We start from the raw sequence: 20261 nt of genomic DNA on the forward strand, positions 1-20261 counted from the left end.
TTGCATATGACACCTTCATTAAGTATGAATAATTGAAAGACAGATGCCATATGCAGTTCTTGTCCAATGTTCTGAATGAAATCTGTTGGAAGAAAAACATCGAATGACAATCCTTAATGACCAGAATTATAATCAGACTCACAGCAGCCTCCTCTGAGGGAAAATGGTTGCATTAAATTCTTAACAACCCCTAAGGTTCCAAAGACCACAATCACAATTTTATTAACCTTTAGTGGGGCTTCTCTAAAATATCTTTTCACTCTTCAGACTCAATTTACACCATGGCTTCAAGTTCTTATCCCTTGCTTATCCATTTCAGGGCTACATTGTTCCAGATTGAATCCTGGGAAGCATATCATATGTATAAGGCAGTGTGCACCAGGTCATTACAGGGCAACCACACACAAAGGACAATTTACATTTACCGGTTCTACTGAAGCTGGTCTTGGTCTCAGTCTGCGTGAGGAAACCTGAGCACCTGGAGCAAACATGAAAGCTCTGCAGAGACCTGAACTGGACTCAAACCCACAACCAAACCTTCAGCCCAGTGGTGCAAGTGCTACCTGCTGTGGCAGAGCCTCCCTTTTAAAATTGCTAGATGGATTAATAACCAGAACCATGGTGTCAGACTCTTCATTTGTAGTGGCCTCCAGTGGGTCTCAATAGTCTGTACCATGGTTTCAGTCTATTCTGATTCCACCCAATAGAGCACCCAGCAAACAGCAGTAAGGTCTCACTAACCAGTGCCGTGCTGATGGACAGTTTCTGTATCGTGGGACACGAATCTATAGCTTGGTTTTGGAGGTGCGGTGGAGAAAGTCTCTTTGGCTGTTAGTCAATTAGTTCCTCTCTGCAGAGCCCCAAACAAAAAGGAACTGATTCACCCCCCCCAAACACGCAGCAACTGGCCCTATAAAGTTTCCATCGGTGCCATCCTGATACATGGTACAACTCCAACGACTCTGAGAACATCTTGAAAACATCAGCATGAAAGAAATCTTCCTTCTTGCCGCCTTGGTCTCTGGTAAGAACCCTTATAACCCAGTCTTGTTTGTTAGTGGTGTTTTATTAAGTGCTGATGAGAAATTTTCCAGTTTCTCTCACTAGTTGCAGTAACTAATATGACAACAAATGCTGCAGCATACAAATTTATTTTAGAGTACATTTCTTATACATCACTTAATGGAGTTAGATGCGTGAAATTTATAAAAATGTTATAATGTGAAATAAGGGACTCAACTTTCAGCCAAATCCTTGTTCAGCCCAATCCATGCATTTAATGGCCTGCCTAATGCCAAATGCAGTCAAGACACTGCCATTTTTGGGCCGTGTTCGCTAATTTTCACTTCAGGTGTTATGCTTATAACTATGTTTTTACTAAAACTTACGTCTTTAATGTGAACTTGTGTGACCTACCAATAATTTTGGCAGGTGTGCAAACCGGCAGTGCAGCTCATGCATATACATTGCATACAGGTGGATAATTACCAGATGAATAAACATGAATATTAATTAATTATTTGCAAATAAAGACCTAAATATGCAGTACATTATAATGTATACATTACTTTAAAGAAAGAAAATAAGGCTTTCCGGATTTTTTGTTTTCTTGAAGGGGGAAATTCACATTAAGGGAAATTAATTGTAAATTAAATATATACATGTACTGTTTATTATTTCTATTTTATGCTGAAATGTACAATCTGCAGCACGGAAAAGGTAAGGAAATATTATACATTTAAAAATATTGTGGCACATTGATTAGGTCAGGTTTGGGGAGAGAATAGACTTATGGAAGCAGAGTGGAGTGGACTTCCGTAGCGTTTTATTAAAAACACAAAACAAATAGTGCAACTCATAAGAAAACGGCAAAAAGAAGCTTCTGGCAGTGACTGGACCAACACCAGTACTATAGCACTGTAGTGTGACAAGTCCTGTCTTTCTTCAGTTTATTAAATGCTATGATTAAAATATTTGGGTAAGATATATAACCGATAGTTCAGGAGGTGAGCATGGCCGTGCTCTTGTGCCATGGACATCTATTCTATCTGTTTAAATTCTTTTTGCAACTCTGTTGCTTACTTTAAATGTGTAATATGTTATTTCAACAAATGTATAGTCACTATACATCGCCATTTCCCAGCTGGGCCAGGGCTTGCAACTGCAATGCATGGTGAAAGGACAAGTGTGGCTACTGGTAGAGCTTCCCATAGGCTTCCAATTTAGCACAGTGACAGTGGGGATTTAAGAAATAGGGGGAAATGGTTCTTAAACACCCATGGCCAGCAGGCAGCGTAATGGTGAAAGAACACAAGATTCCACCAATTCAGCGACAGCACTGCAAAGAAATAATAAGGCACAACAAAGGCATGAGTGTAGAATAAACCTTACAGATTTCTACCAACCTCTGATCAAGCGTATGGCACAGACAGGAGAACGCCGATTCTGTGGGACCCTTTGGAAATCCAGTGGCTGGTGTTTTCAAGCGAAAGATCAACTTGAAGTCATGGATTTGTAGACCAGTTTGTCTTTGGGGGAGCGGCATGCATGGCAGTCTCATGATGTTTCTGTTGTCATAACTTTCATCCCTGTCTCAGTGCTGCGTGCAGATGAGATCACAAGACTTGTGGGAGAAATAAATGGATGTAAGTACCTATTCCCAGAATAGAAACTAAAAGGACTGTAATGTAAAGGCTGGCAGATCAAATTCTAGGAATCTATAGCACCTCTGACCAAAACACTTTAGAAAAAACAGCTCAAGTATCCTAACTTAAAAAAAAACGAAAAAGCACTCTAAAGCACATACAAAAAATTTTATTAAGAAAGAATCAGGTTAGAAAAGTATCAACTTACTTTGACTCAGATTTAGCTTTTAATGTTTTGTTTTTGGGGGTGCGGTGGCGCAGTGGGTTGGACTGCAGTCCTGCTCTCCGGTGGGTCTGGGGTTCAAGTCCTGCTTGGGGTGCCTTGCGGCGGACTGGCGTCCCGTCCTGGGTGTGTCCCCTTCCCTCTCCGGCCTTACGCCCTGTGTTGCCGGGTAGGCTCCGGTTCCCCGTGACCCCGTATGGGACAAGCGGTTCTGAAAATGTGTGTGTGTGTGTTTTGTTTTTTGTATGTGTTTTGAACATGCACTTGCAACTTTAGCAGCCTGACAGTTTGAATTCACAGAATGTACTTATATTTCTATTCAGGAAATTAATGACTTGTTATTTTATTAGAGATGAATTTATCTAGCTATCCAACAGGAGAAGAATGACAACTTTTTTGAACATACATTTTATGACTTAGAGCTCACTTGCACAGATTGAAATTATTTGGCAGACAAGGATGATCATGTATGCGTGAAGTTTTACCAGCCATGTGTGAAGGTAGATGTTTAACGAGTGTACCTTTTAGGGTAAGATGATTCATTCATAACCAGGCTGCTGGTTCCAATGGGATGTAGTTGTGTATCATGAGACAAAAGACTGAGGTTGGAAGAAGTGTCATAGCACTACCATAGGTACAGCCGATTTTAGCAAAGTAAAAGCTAATCAGCCAAAACTGAAAATTTAGCAAAACAAAAATCTGTGTACTGCCAGTGGTGACCAGCTACACAAACTTTAAGTCACAGATTTGTAGCTGTATTACACAATAAATCAAATAATACAGAATAGGAATATAACATTTTAAACATATTCAACATGTTCAGGAACATGACACTGCAGAACAGGGTGAAAACTCAAAAAATCTAAGAAATGTATATTCTTATTCTTCAGTCTCAGCTGCCTTAGGTCAGTCTGAACTAGTTAATGGAAGCTGATTGTCATTCTGTGGAACTGACCTTAGGCAGCCATTGGAAGCTGTGTATCATGTATATTCCCACCCTTGACTTACTGTATTCCTGCCTCCTTACATTACATTTAGATAGATATTGATAGATATTGTACATTCATAAACAGAACACAATAATAAACATACTCAGGAACATATTTCTAGTCAAAGTAACAAATAAAAACATTTATTTCTGATTTTGTTCTTATCTTCAGTCCATGAGCAAGTAAAGTTTGGCACACTCTGCAAAGGAAACCCTACAAACAAACATAGGAAGTGTGATTCATTTGGTTGTGGAAACTATGGAGCCAGACGGTAAGAGATCCGACACTGTGTTGCAATGTAGATCAATAATCTGTCCGTGCTTCTAATCCCTGATGCATCAAAACGACAACCTTGATATGGCCAGTTTTGAGGGATTATACCATAGACTGCATAAATACAAGTATAAAGATGCTGAATCAAGTGTTAGAAAGCACTTTTTTAATTCTATTTACCTCTACTTTTGTTGGAAAGTTATGGAAGCATGACAGTTTTTGTTAAAATAGAGTTGCATCCAATAAATAGGCAAAGCTCTTAAGTGGAAACTGTTTATTTCACTTTGGAAAGCATTTGTTAAACCAGCTATCACGCAACTTTATTATGGTGTGTTGTGCTATCCAAACACTGGCGCCTTGTTGACTCCCACACGTGTACATTTACAGAGCTGGAGGGACGCGTAAACACATGGGCCTAGACATCGTGTGTACTGATGGTGACACCGTGCTTGCACCATTTGATGTAAAAATCAATGGACCTGCTTCCCCATATAAAAAAGGAGTAAAGCCAGCAATCAACAACGGACTTAACCTTAGCGGCCAGGGTAAGGCCTTTTACCTTTTTGCGGTTCTTCTCTCAGCCATTCACATCTTCCATGACAGGATTATGTATTCAAATAAAAAATGTGACAATTTTTCAAAAAACATAGTAAAGCTGTGATATGACTAATAATTTACACTGCCCACTGATAGGCTAAGGAACTAGACCAAATGAGTCAAATGCATGTTAGGTCCCAGAGTGGTGCTCTAGATGTTCAGAGCTTCCATAAAAATCTCCATTGACTGAGTTACACATAAGTCTATGTCAATTGTAGGTAATGGAATTTGCATAGTACTATCTGCTGAGTAAACATGAAACACGAAAACACATTTTAGGTTGTTTTTAATAGTTTATAGGACTCCCTTTTGTAACAAGCTGACATTATATTACAGAGCAATTGATGAATGTTCAGGATAATTTTAAGGGTAATATAAAAGCTGTACATAACACGCAGCAGCTTGTCTACGCTCCCCAAAAAGCACATCAAGGGTGTAATGTGCTGTAATAGAAAACTTAAAGGACACAATACATCAAGTCTTCAGTACTACTTTTTATATTACATTATAAGGGAAGTATTTTTGTAAGGTGTTCTGTGTAAAGATGTTTGAGGTGTCAAATGAACTGAAATTCCTGAAACCCCTAGAATGGCCAGTGAAATTTATGTGAAGTCTACCTGATGGCCTCCTACTTAAGGGACTGTATACAAACCGTGAGATGATGCCCCAGGGTGGGCTGAAGAGACTGCACTCAGTAAACCAGTGTAAATCACAGTGCAAGAGTAGGCAACTACATTCAGAAACGTTCAAACGAATGCATCAACTGTAAAACTGATCAATAACACTAAGTGGATGCAATCAATTGATAAAAATTGCTGTGAGGGGAGAACAGCGGGGAACAGACCGATTCCAGTCAGGCAAAGTTAGGTGTCTGGCAAAAAAGGGCAGCAAATGCAATGTAGTTACACACTGTAGTTATACAAGCAGAAGCGTTTCAAGTTCATATACAATGAAAGGGAAAGTGGGTAATGTGAGTAACTGTTTGCACTTTGCCCTGTGCAGGCCTGTGCTTCAAACTGTTCTATGTGAAGCCAGTGAAGACTTCTGGGACGATGAAGAAGGGAGAGAAACTCGGCACCATGCTGCCCATGCAGAAAGTCTATACTGGGATCACCTCACATGTCCATGTCCAGATGTGTGACAAGTCTGACCCCACAAAGTACTTCTGAACCTGGGCAGTTATACTTTTACCCTTTTATATCCCCCATATTAGCAGGTTTCAACCCTCAGTCTCTGTCCAGTCCCCCCCACATCCAATTAAATTGCTACTTCACTTGCATGTGATATACAAATAACGCAGTTTCTTGCATGGACATCCTGCCAGATGTCAGTTGGCCTAATAAAGAATGCTTGTTCGCAGACATATCCAGTGAGACCAGTGACTTGTCGAGTTGCATGTAGTTTTAAAAGATTTTTGTATATATACAGAAACACACATCCCGACAGCACACCAGAGGAGCAATAACAAGTGTGCATATCCTACTGTATATCATTCATCATAGTGAATGATAGTGTAAATATTTGATAGGTACTTCAGAATGCAAAAGTTAGTGGCTAAACTAAAAAGAGAAGCATTATTTATATACAGTGGGCCTCTAACTGACAAACTTTTCAGTAAAAAACTTTTTTGCCGTTATGACTTTTTGGGGAAACTTTAGCATTTGTTTTTCCGAAAAGATTGCGTCGATCTCGACCTGATGCTTCGACACATAGCGATCACAAACAATAAGCGCTGCCTTAAGTTTTTCAGAGAAGTGGAGAAGCAAACTGGTGACCGTACATAAGTTCTGAAGGTAGGTGCCAGCGGAGCAGCGCTGGAATAATAAGGCCTTGACAGGCAGCTTGATGGGAGACGAGCAGCTCCGCTGTCAGGAGAGGGGAGAGTGAAATCTGACATGCGGTCAAAATTTCTGCAACTTCTTTCCCTTTTTCCAGAGCAGCGAATACAAGGAAACAGTCCTGCACATCTTGACAACGTGACCGTCTCATAGCTGCGCCCCATGTTTTCCCTGTTCGTATCAGTAAATGTGTAGCCAGTGGGACTTGTGTGCTAGTCTTTCACAATATCAGGTGTTGCAAGGAGGCCGCAGCAGGCATATTCAAGGACAGCCTGGGTCCTCGCTGCAGTGCGCTAAGCTAAGCTAAGCTAGCATTTCTGCGCTCTACATGGGCTCTTTCTACACTACTGCCTAGACACTGCTCTTTTGTCTCTATAATGCTTCAGATATTGTAATGCAATCTCTGGTACCCTCTCTAAACTAATCGAATTAATGCAGTCAGAGTCTGTCTGTTTGGTGTGTCCTCATTTTGTTATAATTCTTGGAATCAGAGGTTATTGTTAACCCGTTACGATACGCAATTCACGTGTAGATGGGAGCTCAGATGATTTAATCTTGGGACGTTGCTCCACTAACTATACTGGGTCTTGATTGAGTGGCTGGTGGCTAGTTTTTGTTTAATTTTTTTTTGCTGTTATTAAATGTCTGTTCTTTAGACAGACTTGCTTAAGAACTAGCTGGTTCTTACCTTTGTGGTTTAACTGTGCAGTGCCTGAATATTTTCACTTTGGATGTACATGTACCACATGTGTGAGCTCTAACTTTTTAGTCTTCTAACCATGGTAGGGGTAAATGAGGCAGTTAGTAGTATAGTGGTTAATGCTTTCACCTTTAGCTCCAAAGCTCTAGGATCAAATCTCACCTCCAACTGTAGTACTCTCGAGCAAGACACATACCCTGAACTGCTCTAGTAGAATTACCCAGCTAAATAAATAGGTAACTAAGTCTAAGACACTTTGCAGAAAAGCATCAGCTAAATGAATTTGCAGTCTCATGAGTCTGTAACCAAGTGTCAGCTTTTTATATGAATTTTGCTTTAAAGAAAATTTGTACTTGGTTATTTCTGTACTTTGGGCCTCAACGTTGATTTATCTGAGAGAAATTAAGTTCAAAACTGTACCAAAGGAAAAAAGTTCTCTGTCTCAGCACAAAGCTCCACAACAAACTACAGTGACTCTCAGTCTATGGCAAACTGCACTGTCTACTGAGTGATGTCTTTGTTGCCATCACAAAACTCATCGTGGCATCACCTTTATCTTCCTTGAAAATTTCTGTGTATTCAAAAACATGCACAACATTTCCTGGAGCAGATGGAAAATAGTTAAACAGAGTTCTGAAGTTCTCTTTAAAATACTGTATAACAACATTTTTGCAGCACACAGAACCCACAGACCATAATGATCTTATTTACTGTTTTGACTCTGTTTTGGAGCCAAAATGGAACTGTGTGGCGATAATAAATCCAGTAATAATGGAGTTTCCTCAAATTTTCAGAAATTACACTGTAAGGGCTTCAGAAATCATTACGGATGGAAAGGAAGCTCTGTCCTAATGAAAAATTTTTTCATGCATCTGTTTGCTAACCACAGTGATATGGGCTAATTGACAGCTGAATAACAAATCTACTTGATTATACAATATACTGCATTACACACACACACTTTCAGAACCGCTTGTCCCATAAGGGGTCGGGGAGCCTACCCGGCAACACAGGGTGTAAGGCCGGAGGGGGAGGGGACACACCCAGGACGGGACGCCAGTCCATCGCAAGGCACCCCAAGCGGGATTCAAACCCCAGACCCACCAGAGAGCAGGATCGTGGTCCAACCCACTGCGCCACCGCACCCCCTATGTATACTGCATTACATGCTAGTTAATTTTGATTATTAATATACTTTGTGTTTTAAAATAGGCAAGGTTATTTTACTTTGTCAAAGTGGGTTGAATTCTTTGTAAGTTTGAAAGTCCCACATCATCCATGGCAACAAAAGAGTGAGCAAACCCAGACATGGCAATATTGTTATCATAAGCCAATACCAAACTGGTCAGCAGAACATGAACACTAAATTTGGCTTAGTTTGGCAATGTTCTGCAAAAGTTGCTGAATATGCATTTTCAGAGCTTGAACAAAACATAACAGGGAAATGTGTTGGAAACAAAAAGGATCAACATGACCAAGTAAATGGACATATGCCCCTAGTTTTGGATACTGTAACCAAAAAACATCCCACAATGGACAAACAATTGTGTCCTGACATGAACAGTACAATTTCAGGCTGCTATGAGCTACTTAAGCTAGGACATTGAAAATTGGTATATTTTGTGTTATTCCAAATGTGTTTGCGTATGGGGGACTACAGTGCCACACTAGCTGTTTTGCAAAACAGCATGTTTAGTTTATGTGGCTTAGTATACTTGATAAAACAACATACTGCATCACATGCTAGCTGCCTTTTATTAATAACACAGTGTGGTGCTTAGCACTGTGGGTTTGGATGGGGTGAAGAAAGACGCAGTGGTAGCATTCATTACGAACGATTTATTAGAACACCAGCACCAGGGAAATAATGTTCTTGGTCCAAGGACCCCCACCCCCCTTTCCTCCAGGATCTGCACCTATAGCCACCCTTCCCAGCCTGCTTAGCAACCCCAGGCTCTATCTCCACACCCTAGTAGGCACAGCTACCCCATTATTTTCCCCATAAGTGCCTCCAGTGGTTGCACACCCACATTCCACATTATTCCCCACAATGCAACTATTTACACAAAACATCCTCCCACCTAAATAGCAGTAATGCAGGTCAATACAATACTTTATATTTAAGTTTGTTCAAGTGGGTGAATACTGTACAGGCACTTAGAAATCAACTTTTACAGAAAGAATGAGCGACGAAGACACTGAAATGTATAACCATTTCCACGAGTTTTCAGATTTGTTTTCACAAATATTAAGAGGAACGTAACTAATGTAATTTAATTAATTTTACTCAACAAGTCTGGGATGTACCCCCCGTCTGCCTTGCGCTCAGTACTTCTGGTATACACTTCAGATCACTGCAACCCTACTTGGAACAAGCGGTGATTGAAATTGGATAGATAAATGGATGTTCAATAAATGCAATAAAAACAACTCCCAATTAAAATATGTATCTGAGTTCTAGTTAGAAAAACGGATGTTTCTGTTTAGCCATGGAGGAAGTGTAGCAAGTGATCTTACAGTTAGATGTGACAAACACTTCTGTTTTTGTAAGTTAAACATTTTCTGTAAGGGCAGCATTCCAGCATTGCTATGTATGGATGGTTCATATTCTGCAAAAATAGCTGCAATTCATGAACATGCTGAGTACTAACCCCTCATACTAACCTGCCAATATGGGAATTAGTGGTTATTAAGACTTGATTTGAATGGATATGTCAACTAAAATCCTATGTATGAATACACAACTTTTATACCGATAAAACCTGCTAATTTAGTGGATGTGGTTTAGTATAAATGTATCAGAAGAAAACCTGGTGCATATGATGTCACAGTCAAATTTTGTTAATAGCATATGCACACAATTTTCAAAGCATGCAACTAGCTTACCTTTCAGAATGTAACTACCTACCAACGTACCGTTGCTCTTTGGCCAAACAAATGGGCTAAAATTATTCAGCAATCTATTATAGATTACTGCTGTAAAATACCTCTTTGAAAAATGTGTGATTTTAACTGAAACAATCGCTATTTCAACTTCCTCACCTTCGTGCTGATGATCAAATCACCAGAAATGTATAATTAATGGCAAGGAATTCCTCACTATACAGAATAAACAAGTTCTTAATATGAAATACCAGTTTTGCATGATTTTCACATGTGCTGATATCATCGTCCAAAAACATGGGTCACAGGTCACATAAAAAGGAGTGAAACGTGTAGATTTGCTCAGTATTTTGTAAAAAGTCTGTGTATGAAGGCTGACTGGAAAAGAGCCATTTCACAGACCAAATTTCTCACTAACTTGTATATGTAAGATGCAAATGCTTCTTGAAAAGTTTTTGAAACTTATGAATAGAATATACAGAATCTAGATATTAAATGTTTTGCAGATGAGAACTTCATTAAGTTTGTATTACTGAAAGATAGATGCCATACACAATTCCTGTTCAGTCTTCTGAATGAAAGTGGAGGGTAGCATGGCAGTGCCTAGGATATTTTGGTGTAGGTTCAGATCCTGCTCAATCTGTGTGAGGTTTTCATACTGGGCATGTGGGTTTCCTCTTACAGTCTACCAATGTATTTCAGGTTGATTCATGAATCTGAATTCCCCTTAGTATAATTTCAAGAAAACATTTTTAGTTTTTAAAAAATTTGATTTTTAGGTAAGTACCAGGTCATCACAAGGCAAACACAGACACGAAGGGGAATTCAGATTTGGCAGGAAATTTGAAGCAGGTCTCTGGTCTGACCTAAATACATGGAGGAACCTTACACAGACACAAGGCAAACCGGAAAGCTCTGCAGACCGAACTGGATTCAAACCCACATCCAGGTGCTACCTGCTGTGGCAGAGCTTCCCTTAAAAAATTGCTAGATGGATTAATAACCAGAACCATGGTGTCAGACTCTTCATATGTAGTGGCCTCCAGTGGGTCTCAATAGTCTGTACCATGGTTTCAGTCTATTCTGATGCCACCCAATAGAGCACCCAGCAAACACCAGTAAGGTCTCACAAACCAGTGCCGTGCTGATGGACAGTTTCTGTAATGTGGGACATGAATCTATAGCTTAGTGTTGGAGGTGCAGTGGAGAAAGTCTCTTTGGCTGTTACTCAATTAGTTCCTCTCTGTAGAGCCCCCCCCAAAAAAGGAACTGATTCACCCCGCAAAAACACAGCAACTGGCCCTATATATAAAGTTTCCATCAGTGCGGTCCTGATACATGGTACAGCTCCAACAACCTTGAGAACATCCTGAAAACATCAACATGAAAGAAATCTTCCTTCTTGTGGGCTTGGTCTTTGGTAAGAACCCCTATATCTTTACATTTACATTTATTCATTTAGCATATGCTTTTCTCCAAAGCGACATCTCATAGAAAATACAATTTGTACATTACATTAGGAAAAAGAGAGATAGCTGCAGATGCGATTCTTAAGTACAGTTAGTTTCCTTCAGCAAATGCACTGATGTTCAACAGACAAGTAGCTGCATAAAACTTTACCAGGTTATCGCAGATTCCTAATCACCTTCCTAGTAGTTTTTTTTTTTTTTGGAGATACATATAACCATTTAAGTTACATTGCAGGAGTGGCTCTGTAAAAGATTGATTCGAGCATGATCATGAATATTTAGACCTTACAGGCATGAACATGTATATCTTACATGAACTTAAGAGATGATGGGCGAAGTGAGTCCGGAAGAGATGAGTTTTAAGACCCATTTGAAATTTGGACAAAGATTCATCAGTTTTAAGTGTGGGGCGTCGTTCCACCACAACGGAGCCAAAACCGAGAACCTGATTGTTAGTGGATCTCATGGATTGTGCAGATTGATGAGAAAGCAAATCAGCACTTAATACAAATGTGATGAAATGAATTAATCATGTTAAATAAAAAATAAAATATGTATACATCATATTAAATCTATTGCCACGCGGAACCGAGGACACCAGGGCGGCTGGACCCAAGTGCAGGATCGTTCGTTTGGAATTATGGGGTCAGGCGAGTTCTCGTTGTCGGGGATGGGCGAAGAGTTAGTTGATTAGCAGTCAGAGTGAGAGCGAGGATCAATGGCTGTGGTCAGGGGACGATGCAAAGGGTCAAAAGCTACAGAAGATACAAGGAGCAAGGGATGAGGAAGAGCAGGACGTAGCACGAAGGGGCGGTTCTCTCAGTGATATTCCACGACTGTACGGGAACTGAGGAGGGTCTTTTAAAGGTGAGCGCTCACTCAGGTGCTTGATTGGTGTCAGATGCTATTGATTGTGGTGCGGACGTGGACATGAGATCTATGCCACGGACAAGAGACTGTTGATTTTGTGTTACCTTTTACAGAAAATTAGTCGCTGATGTTTTGGCAAGAAAAACCAACTTCAAGTCACAGCTCTGTAGGCCAATGTGTTATGGGGAGGGGGCAACATATGGCACGTTTATGCTGCTTCTGATGTGATAATTTTCATCTCTGTCTCAGTGCTGGGTGCAGATGAAATGTCAAGTCTTAAAGCAGAAGCATGTGGAGCTGGAAGTAAGTACCTAAAGGCAGCAAATTAATCTGAAGATGTCCTTTGGAAATTGACAGATGAAGTCCTAGGAGTCTGTAGTACCCTTTACAAAAATACTAAGTAATAAGCACATGTGGGTGAAGTAACCAAAAAATTATCAGGTATAAATACTGTAACTTCAGAAAAAAGTAAAAAAATAAAGACTTGCTGAGCTCAGAGTTAACTCAGATAAATATATATATAAAATATAATAACATAGGGAGTAAATTTATAATATATAATATATTCTCAACATGTAATTCATGTAGCCAAAGAGAAATCATAATTTTATAAATGAATGTGCACAATTATACAATGTACACAGTAGTTGAGTGCCAACTTGATGCAGATTTATATTTTTAGATATCTGACAAAATAATGTCGTTAATTATTTTATTTACTTCTTACCCATTGAGGAACAAAGTACTTTCCATAGTCTACACCCCACAGAATAAAACAGTCGAAATGCAAATATATAATAAAATATATGTGTTTAATATATTGTTGAAATGAAAAAAAAAAATATAAAAATATATATATGTATATGAGTGTATGGTTGCCTTCTGATGGCCTAAATATGAAGACACCCGGCGCGCTCCACATGTTGAGAATGCCCACAAGCCTGCTCATCCAAGTGAAGAAGCCATCGACAGTGGGCATAACCATAACGGCAAAGGTAAGGCCTTTGTCTACAGTTCTTCTCTCAGCCATTCATATCTTTCATGCCAGGGTTATGTTTTCTATCAAAATCTGACAATTTTATAAAAAACTTGCACTGAGTGCAATGAGTGAGATGTACATTAGATCCCTGGGCAGTGCTATGTGTGTTCAGAGCTTCAGTAAAAATATCCTTTGGTTTAATTGCACATAAGTCTCTCCTGGTGGGTCCATAATGGTGTGTGGGGGTGCGGTGGTATGGCAGGCTTTGCTGGGTCCTGCTCTCTGGTGGGTCTGGGGTTCAAGTCCCCCTTGAGGTGCCTTGTAACGGACTAGGTGTCCTAACCCTATGTTTTGCGACCCTGCTTGGGGCAAGTGACTTCAGCAAATGTGTGTGTGGTGGGTCCGTGTATGTTGTGTTCATTCACTTTTTGTTTTAAAAATGAAAAACTAATTATGAATTAACTATGTTTAAAACCATTTTTTGCTCAAAATATAAAATATTTAAAATATGCCTCATTTATAGTTTCTTGCCCTCTTATTTTTGGGCTTGGAGTTATTTTGTTTTGTGCTATCTATTCTTGAACAATCCACATGTAAACTAAGTGAGACCATGCATAATCCATCAGCCCATGTGGAGAGCAGCAAGAAACTACAAAACATTTTCTGCATCACTGCCGCACATACACGCCCACACCAGTAGATTTGACGAATATCAGCAATACTGATGTTAAACTTTAGCTACATGGAGCCAGTTTTACAGATTAAATTATGCCCTGTATCCAGCTATCATGCAACTTTATTATGGTGTGTTGTGCTATCCAAACACTGGCGCCTTGTTGACTCCCACACGTGTACATTTACAGAGCTGGAGGGACGCGTAAACACATGGGCCTAGACATCGTGTGTACTGATGGTGACACCGTGCTTGCACCATTTCATGTAAAAATCAACGGACCTGCTTCCCCATATACAACTGGAGTAAATGCAGCAATCAACGATGGACTTAACCTTAGCGGCCAGGGTAAGGCCTTTTACCTTTTTGCGGTTCTTCTCTCAGCCATTCACATCTTCCATGACAGGATTATGTATTCAAATAAAAAATGTGAGAATTTTTCAAAAAACATAGTAAAGCTGTGATATGACTAATAATGTACACTGCCCACTGATAGGCTAAGGAACTAGACCAAATGAGTCAAATGCATGTTAGGTCCCAGAGTGGTGCTCTAGATGTTCAGAGCTTCCATAAAAATCTCCATTGACTGAGTTACACATAAGTCTATGTCAATTGTAGGTAATGGAATTTGCATAGTACTATCTGCTGAGTAAACATGAAACACGAAAACACATTTTAGGTTGTTTTTAATAGTTTATAGGACTCCCTTTTGTAACAAGCTGACATTATATTACAGAGCAATTGATGAATGTTCAGGATAATTTTAAGGGTAATATAAAAGCTGTACATAACACACAGCAGCTTGTCTACGCTCCCCAAAAAGCACATCAAGGGTGTAATGTGCTGTAATAGAAAACTTAAAGGACACAATACATCAAGTCTTCAGTACTACTTTTTATATTACATTATAAGGGAAGTATTTTTGTAAGGTGTTCTGTGTAAAGATGTTTGAGGTGTCAAATGAACTGAAATTCCTGAAACCCCTAGAATGGCCAGTGAAATTTATGTGAAGTCTACCTGATGGCCTCCTACTTAAGGGACTGTATACAAACCATGAGATGATGCCCCAGGGTGGGCTGAAGAGACTGCACTCAGTAAACCAGTGTAAATCACAGTGCAAGAGTAGGCAACTACATTCAGAAACGTTCAAACGAATGCATCAACTGTAAAACTGATCAATAACACTAAGTGGATGCAATCAATTGATAAAAATTGCTGTGAGGGGAGAACAGCGGGGAACAGACCGATTCCAGTCAGGCAAAGTTAGGTGTCTGGCAAGAAAGGGCAGCAAATGCAATGTAGTTACACACTGTAGTTATACAAGCAGAAGCGTTTCAAGTTCATATACAATGAAAGGGAAAGTGGGTAATGTGAGTAACTGTTTGCACTTTGCCCTGTGCAGGCCTGTGCTTCAAACTGTTCTATGTGAAGCCAGTGGAGACTTCTGGCACGGTGGAGCAGGGACAGGAACTTGGGACCATGCTGCCCATGCAGGAAGTCTATCCTGGGATCACCTCACATGTCCATGTCCAGATGTGTAACAAGTCTGACCCCACAAAGTACTTCTGAACCCGGGCAGTTACACTTTTACCCTTTTATATCCCCCATATTAGCAGGTTTCAACCCTCAGTCTCTGTCCAGTCCCCTCCACATCCAATTAAATTGCTACTTCACTTGCATGTGATATAGAAATAACAGCGTTTCTTGTGTGGACACCCTGCCAGATGTCAGTTTGCTTTGTTCCCTTCAATCTAATAAACTACACTTGTTCGCAGACATGCCCAGTGAGACCGATGACTTGTTGAGTTGCATGAACAGATGCTCCTCGACTTTCGATGGTTTGACTTACAATTTTTCGACTTTAGGATGGTGAGCTGGCGATAGACATTCAGTATAAACCATGCTTTGAATTTTGATTATTTTCTCGGCCAAGAGATATGCGGTGCGATACTCTCTCACGATGCTGGAGAGCAGCAGCAATCCACATCTACCAGTCTGTCATGCGGCTGCTATACAGATACCCCCCTGTATCTCAGTTGTGTTTTTGTGCATCCATAATGTCACAGAAATTCCCATCTGTATCTTCTGCTATTGGTGGGAGAAGAGGGGTGCAATTACCGTTGAGGAAAAACTCAAGATAATTGCCCTGCATGAAGGCGGCAAGCCCGTAATGGCCATCGCACATATGCTAGGCTATGATGTTTGTTAGGTTAAGTGTATTAAATGCATTTTTGACTTACGATATTTTCGACTTATGATGGGTTTCACGGAACGTAACCCCATCATAAATCGGGACCACTTGTCATTGGAAAAGATTTTTGTATATATACAGAAACACACATACTAACAGCACACAAAAGGAGCAGTAAATAAAACGTTTTACAACCTTCTACAAGATGACATGCCCACTCATTTAACAAGCAAAAACAGGTGAAAGGTGAAAATAAATGAGGGTAAAAATAAGTCAAGTGGAAATCAATGAGGGCAACTGAAGCTGAATGGGCAAAACTTGTACGGTACTTGCATCTTGTAATTTTCTGACATTATAGGAACTTTTTATTTGCGCAAATTTTAATGTTTTCAGTTATCACACTTATTAGTGAAGGGGACTTTTAAACATGGTGTTGGTGGCTCGAGAAAACAGCTATACATGCAGCATACAAACTGACAATGTGGTAAGTAGCTTTGTTGGGCATTGAAGCTACTTTGTTAATATTTCACTGAATAGAAAAGGCACCATTTAAAAAGTACATGAAGCATTGGTAATTTTTAATGTGGCCTTAAATCTTTAAATGCTATCAAACTAGTCATGATTTTTTTTTTCATGAATAATAAAGTTATTATACCCCTCCGTGAACCGCCACCTTATTGTGGTGGAGGGGTTTGAGTGCCTGAATGAGTCCAGGAGCTATGTTGTCTGGGGCTATATGCTCCTGGTAGGGTCTCCCATGGCAGACAGGTCCTGGATGACAGACGAGACAAAGCGCGGTTCAAAAACCCCTTATGAAGAAAAAATCAAGGCTTTCGTTTACCCTGCCCGATATGGGGTCACCGGGGCCCCACCCTGGAGCCAGGCCTGGGGGGGGGGCTCGTATGCGAGGGCCTGGTGGCCAGGTCTATGCCCACGGGGCCTGGCCGGGCTCAACCTGAAGCCATGATGTGGAGCCGCTCTTCGGTGGGCTCACCACCTGCCGGAGAAACCGTAAGGGGCCGGTGCATTGTGATTTGGGCGGTGGTCGGGGCCGAGTGCCCGGCCGACCCAAACCTCGGGCGCCAACTCTGGTTTTTGGGACTTGGAATGTCACCTCACTGGCGGGGAAGGAGCCTGAGCTGGTGCGGGAAGTTGAGAGATACCGTCTAGATATAGTCGGGCTCACTTCCACTCACAGCTTGGGTTCTGGAACCACTCTTCTCGATCAAGGGTGGACTCTCCACTATTCTGGCGTTGCCCAAGATGAGAGGCGGCGGGCGGGTGTGGGCTTATTAATAGCCCCCCAGTTCAGCCGCCATCATGTGCTGGAGTCTACCCCGGTGAATGAGAGGGTCGTCTCCCTACGCCTTCGGGTCAGGGAACGGTCTCTCACTGTCGTTTGTGCTTATGCACCTAGCGGCAGTGTAGAGTACCCGGCCTTTTTAGAGTCCCTGGGGGGCGTGCTGGAAAGCGCTCCCACTGGGGACTCTGTCGTTCTACTGGGGGACTTCAACACCCACGTGGGCAGCGACAGTGATACCTGGAGGGGAGGGATTGGGAGGAACGGCCTCCCTGATCTGAACCCGAGTGGTGAGTTGTTATTGGATTTCTGTGCTAGTCGCGGTTTATCCATAACAAACACCATGTTCATGCATAAGGGTGTCCGTCAGTGCACTTGGCACCAGGACACCCTAGGTCGGAGGTCGATGATCGACTTTGTAGTCGTTTCTTCTGACCTTCGGCCATATGTCTTGGACACTCGGGTGAAGAGAGGGGCTGAGCTGTCAACTGATCACCACCTGGTGGTGAGTTGGATTCGATGGCGGGGGAAAAAGCTGGACAGACCTGGCAGGCCCATATGCATAGTGAGGGTCTGTTGGGAACGTTTGGCGGAGGCCCCTGTCAGAGAGGTCTTCAACTCCCACCTCCGACAGAGCTTCAACTACGTCCCGAGGGAGGTGGGGGACATCGAGTCTGAATGGACTATGTTCCACGCCTCAATTGTCGGGGCGGCGGTTCGGAGCTGCTGCCATAAGGTCTCCGGCGCCTGTCGTGGCGGCAATCCCCGAACACGGTGGTGGACACCGGAAGTAAGGGATGCCGTCAAGCTGAAGAAGGAGTTCTATCGGGCCTGGCTGGCTCATGGGACTCCTGAAGCAGCTGACAGGTACCGATGGGCCAAACGGAGCGTGGCTCTGGCAGTCGCCGCTGCAAAAACTCGGGCTTGGGAGGAGTTCGGTGAGGCCATGGAGGAAGACTTTCAGTCGGCCTCAAAGAGATTCTGGCAAACCGTCCGGCGACTCAGAGGGGGGAAGCGGTGTTCCATGAACACTGTTTACAGTGGAAGTGGTGCGCTGCTGACCTCAACTGAGGATGTCCTCGGGCGGTGGAAGGAGTACTTTGAGGATCTCCTCAATCCCTCCGACACGCCTTCCGTAGAGGAAGCTGAGGCTGGGGACTTTGAGGGGGACTCGTCCATTACCCTGGCTGAAGTTGCTGAGGTAGTCAAAAAACTCCTCGGTGGCAAGGCTCCGGGGGTGGATGAGATCCGCCCCGAGTTTCTCAAGTCTCTGGATGTTGTGGGGCTGTCTTGGCTGACACGCCTCTGCAGCATCGCGTGGAGTTCGGGAACGGTGCCTCTGGACTGGCAGACCGGGGTGGTGGTCCCTCTTTTTAAGAAGGGGGACCGGAGATTGTGTTCCAACTACAGAGGAATCACACTCCTTAGCCTCCCTGGGAAAGTCTATGCCAGGGTACTAGAAAGGAGAATCCGACCGATAGCCGAACCTCGGATTCAGGAGGAGCAATGCGGTTTTCGCCCTGGCCGTGGAACACTGGACCAGCTCTTACCCTCACTAGGGTGCTGGAGGGTTCGTGGGAGTTTGCCCAACCAGTCCATATGTGTTTTGTGGACCTGGAGAAGGCATTCGACCGTGTCCCTTGTGGCATCCTATGGGGGGTACTTCGGGATTATGGGGTTCGGGGCTCGTTGGTACGAGCTGTTCGTTCCCTGTATGACCGTAGCAGGAGCTTGGTTCGCATTGCCGGCAGTAAGTCAGACCTGTTCCCGGTGCATGTTGGACTCCGCCAGGGCTGCCCTTTGTCACCGATTCTGTTCATTATCTTCATGGACAGAATTTCTAGGCGCAGCCAGGAACTGGAGGGTGTCTGTTTTGGTGGCTGCGAGATCTCGTCTCTGCTTTTTGCGGACGATGTGGTCCTGTTGGCTTCATCAGGTCAAGACTTGCAGCGTGCACTGGGGAGGCTTGCAGCCGAGTGCGAAGCGGCGGGGATGAGAATCAGCACCTCCAAATCCGAGGCCATGGTTCTCAGTCGGAAAAAGGTGGATTGCCCCCTCCGGGTTAGGGGGGAGTTGCTCCCTCAAGTGGAGGAGTTTAAGTATCTCAGGGTCTTGTTCACGAGTGAGGGAAAAATGGAGCAGCAGGTTGACAGACGGATCGGTGCGGCGTCCGCAGTAATGCGGTCATTGTACCGGTCTGTTGTGGTGAAGAGGGAGCTGAGTCGTAAGGCGAAGCTCTCAATTTACCGGTCGATCTACGTTCCTACCCTCACCTATGGTCATGAACTCTGGATCATGACCGAAAGAAGGAGATCGCGGATACAAGCGGCAGAAATGAGTTTCCTCCGCAGAGTGGCTGGGCACACCCTTAGGGATAGGGTGAGGAGCTCAGTCACCCGGGAGGAGCTCGGAGTAGAGCCGCTGCTCCTCCGCATCGAGAGGAGCCAGTTGAGGTGGCTCGGGCATCTGTTCTGGATGCCTCCTGGACGCCTCCCTGGGGAGGTGTTCCGGGCTTGTTCCACTGGGAGGAGGCCTCGGGGCAGACCCAGGACACGTTGGAGAGACTATGTCTCCCGGCTGGCCTGGGAACACCTTGGGGTTCCCCCAGAGGAACTGGAGGAGGTGTGCGGG

At 42.8% G+C, this 20261-nt stretch overlaps 2 protein-coding genes and 1 long non-coding RNA gene across 4 annotated transcripts; all 3 read left to right on the top strand.

The window, feature by feature from the left end:
* The first annotated feature begins 924 nt into the window (after positions 1–924).
* LOC108925336 (leukocyte cell-derived chemotaxin-2-like) lies at positions 925–6090 on the top strand. Of its 2 annotated transcripts, XM_018737175.2 has the most exons (5): positions 926–1024; positions 2598–2645; positions 4029–4128; positions 4518–4675; positions 5730–6090. In XM_018737175.2, exons 1-5 carry the CDS (start codon positions 988–990, stop codon positions 5894–5896), a joined length of 510 nt encoding a protein of 169 aa, XP_018592691.1. In that variant the 5' UTR covers positions 926–987; the 3' UTR covers positions 5897–6090. The 2 variants fall into 2 exon arrangements, with proteins under 2 accessions (XP_018592692.1, XP_018592691.1); XM_018737176.2 differs by lacking the exon at positions 2598–2645 and having other exon boundaries at positions 925–1024.
* Positions 6091–11493: 5403 nt separating this feature from the next.
* On the top strand, positions 11494–13476 carry LOC108925374 (uncharacterized). The gene is made up of 3 exons (XR_001965397.1): positions 11494–11568; positions 12737–12790; positions 13390–13476. It is a non-coding gene; the product is annotated as an uncharacterized LOC108925374 (long non-coding RNA).
* Positions 13477–14076: 600 nt separating this feature from the next.
* On the top strand, positions 14077–16003 carry LOC108925262 (leukocyte cell-derived chemotaxin-2-like). The gene is made up of 3 exons (XM_018737091.2): positions 14077–14162; positions 14330–14487; positions 15542–16003. Exons 1-3 carry the CDS (start codon positions 14077–14079, stop codon positions 15706–15708), a joined length of 411 nt encoding a protein of 136 aa, XP_018592607.2. The 3' UTR covers positions 15709–16003.
* Positions 16004–20261: the final 4258 nt, after the last annotated feature.

The sequence above is a fragment of the Scleropages formosus genome, chromosome 13 (assembly GCF_900964775.1).
Source record: "Scleropages formosus chromosome 13, fSclFor1.1, whole genome shotgun sequence".
NCBI classification, from domain to species: Eukaryota; Metazoa; Chordata; class Actinopteri; order Osteoglossiformes; family Osteoglossidae; genus Scleropages; species Scleropages formosus.

What these genes read in the sequence shown, in the direction of transcription:
- LOC108925336 (XM_018737175.2), top strand. Translation starts at nt 988, where the DNA reads ATGAAAGAAATCTTCCTTCTTGCCGCCTTGGTCTCTG. An exon ending in TCTTGCCGCCTTGGTCTCTG is followed by an intron (nt 1,025 to 2,597) that starts GTAAGAACCCTT and finishes TCCCTGTCTCAG; the next exon opens with TGCTGCGTGCAGATGAGATC. An exon ending in ACTTAACCTTAGCGGCCAGG is followed by an intron (nt 4,676 to 5,729) that starts GTAAGGCCTTTT and finishes TGCCCTGTGCAG; the next exon opens with GCCTGTGCTTCAAACTGTTC.
- LOC108925262 (XM_018737091.2), top strand. Translation starts at nt 14,077, where the DNA reads ATGCATAATCCATCAGCCCATGTGGAGAGCAGCAAGAAACTACAAAAC. An exon ending in GCACATACACGCCCACACCA is followed by an intron (nt 14,163 to 14,329) that starts GTAGATTTGACG and finishes GTACATTTACAG; the next exon opens with AGCTGGAGGGACGCGTAAAC. An exon ending in ACTTAACCTTAGCGGCCAGG is followed by an intron (nt 14,488 to 15,541) that starts GTAAGGCCTTTT and finishes TGCCCTGTGCAG; the next exon opens with GCCTGTGCTTCAAACTGTTC.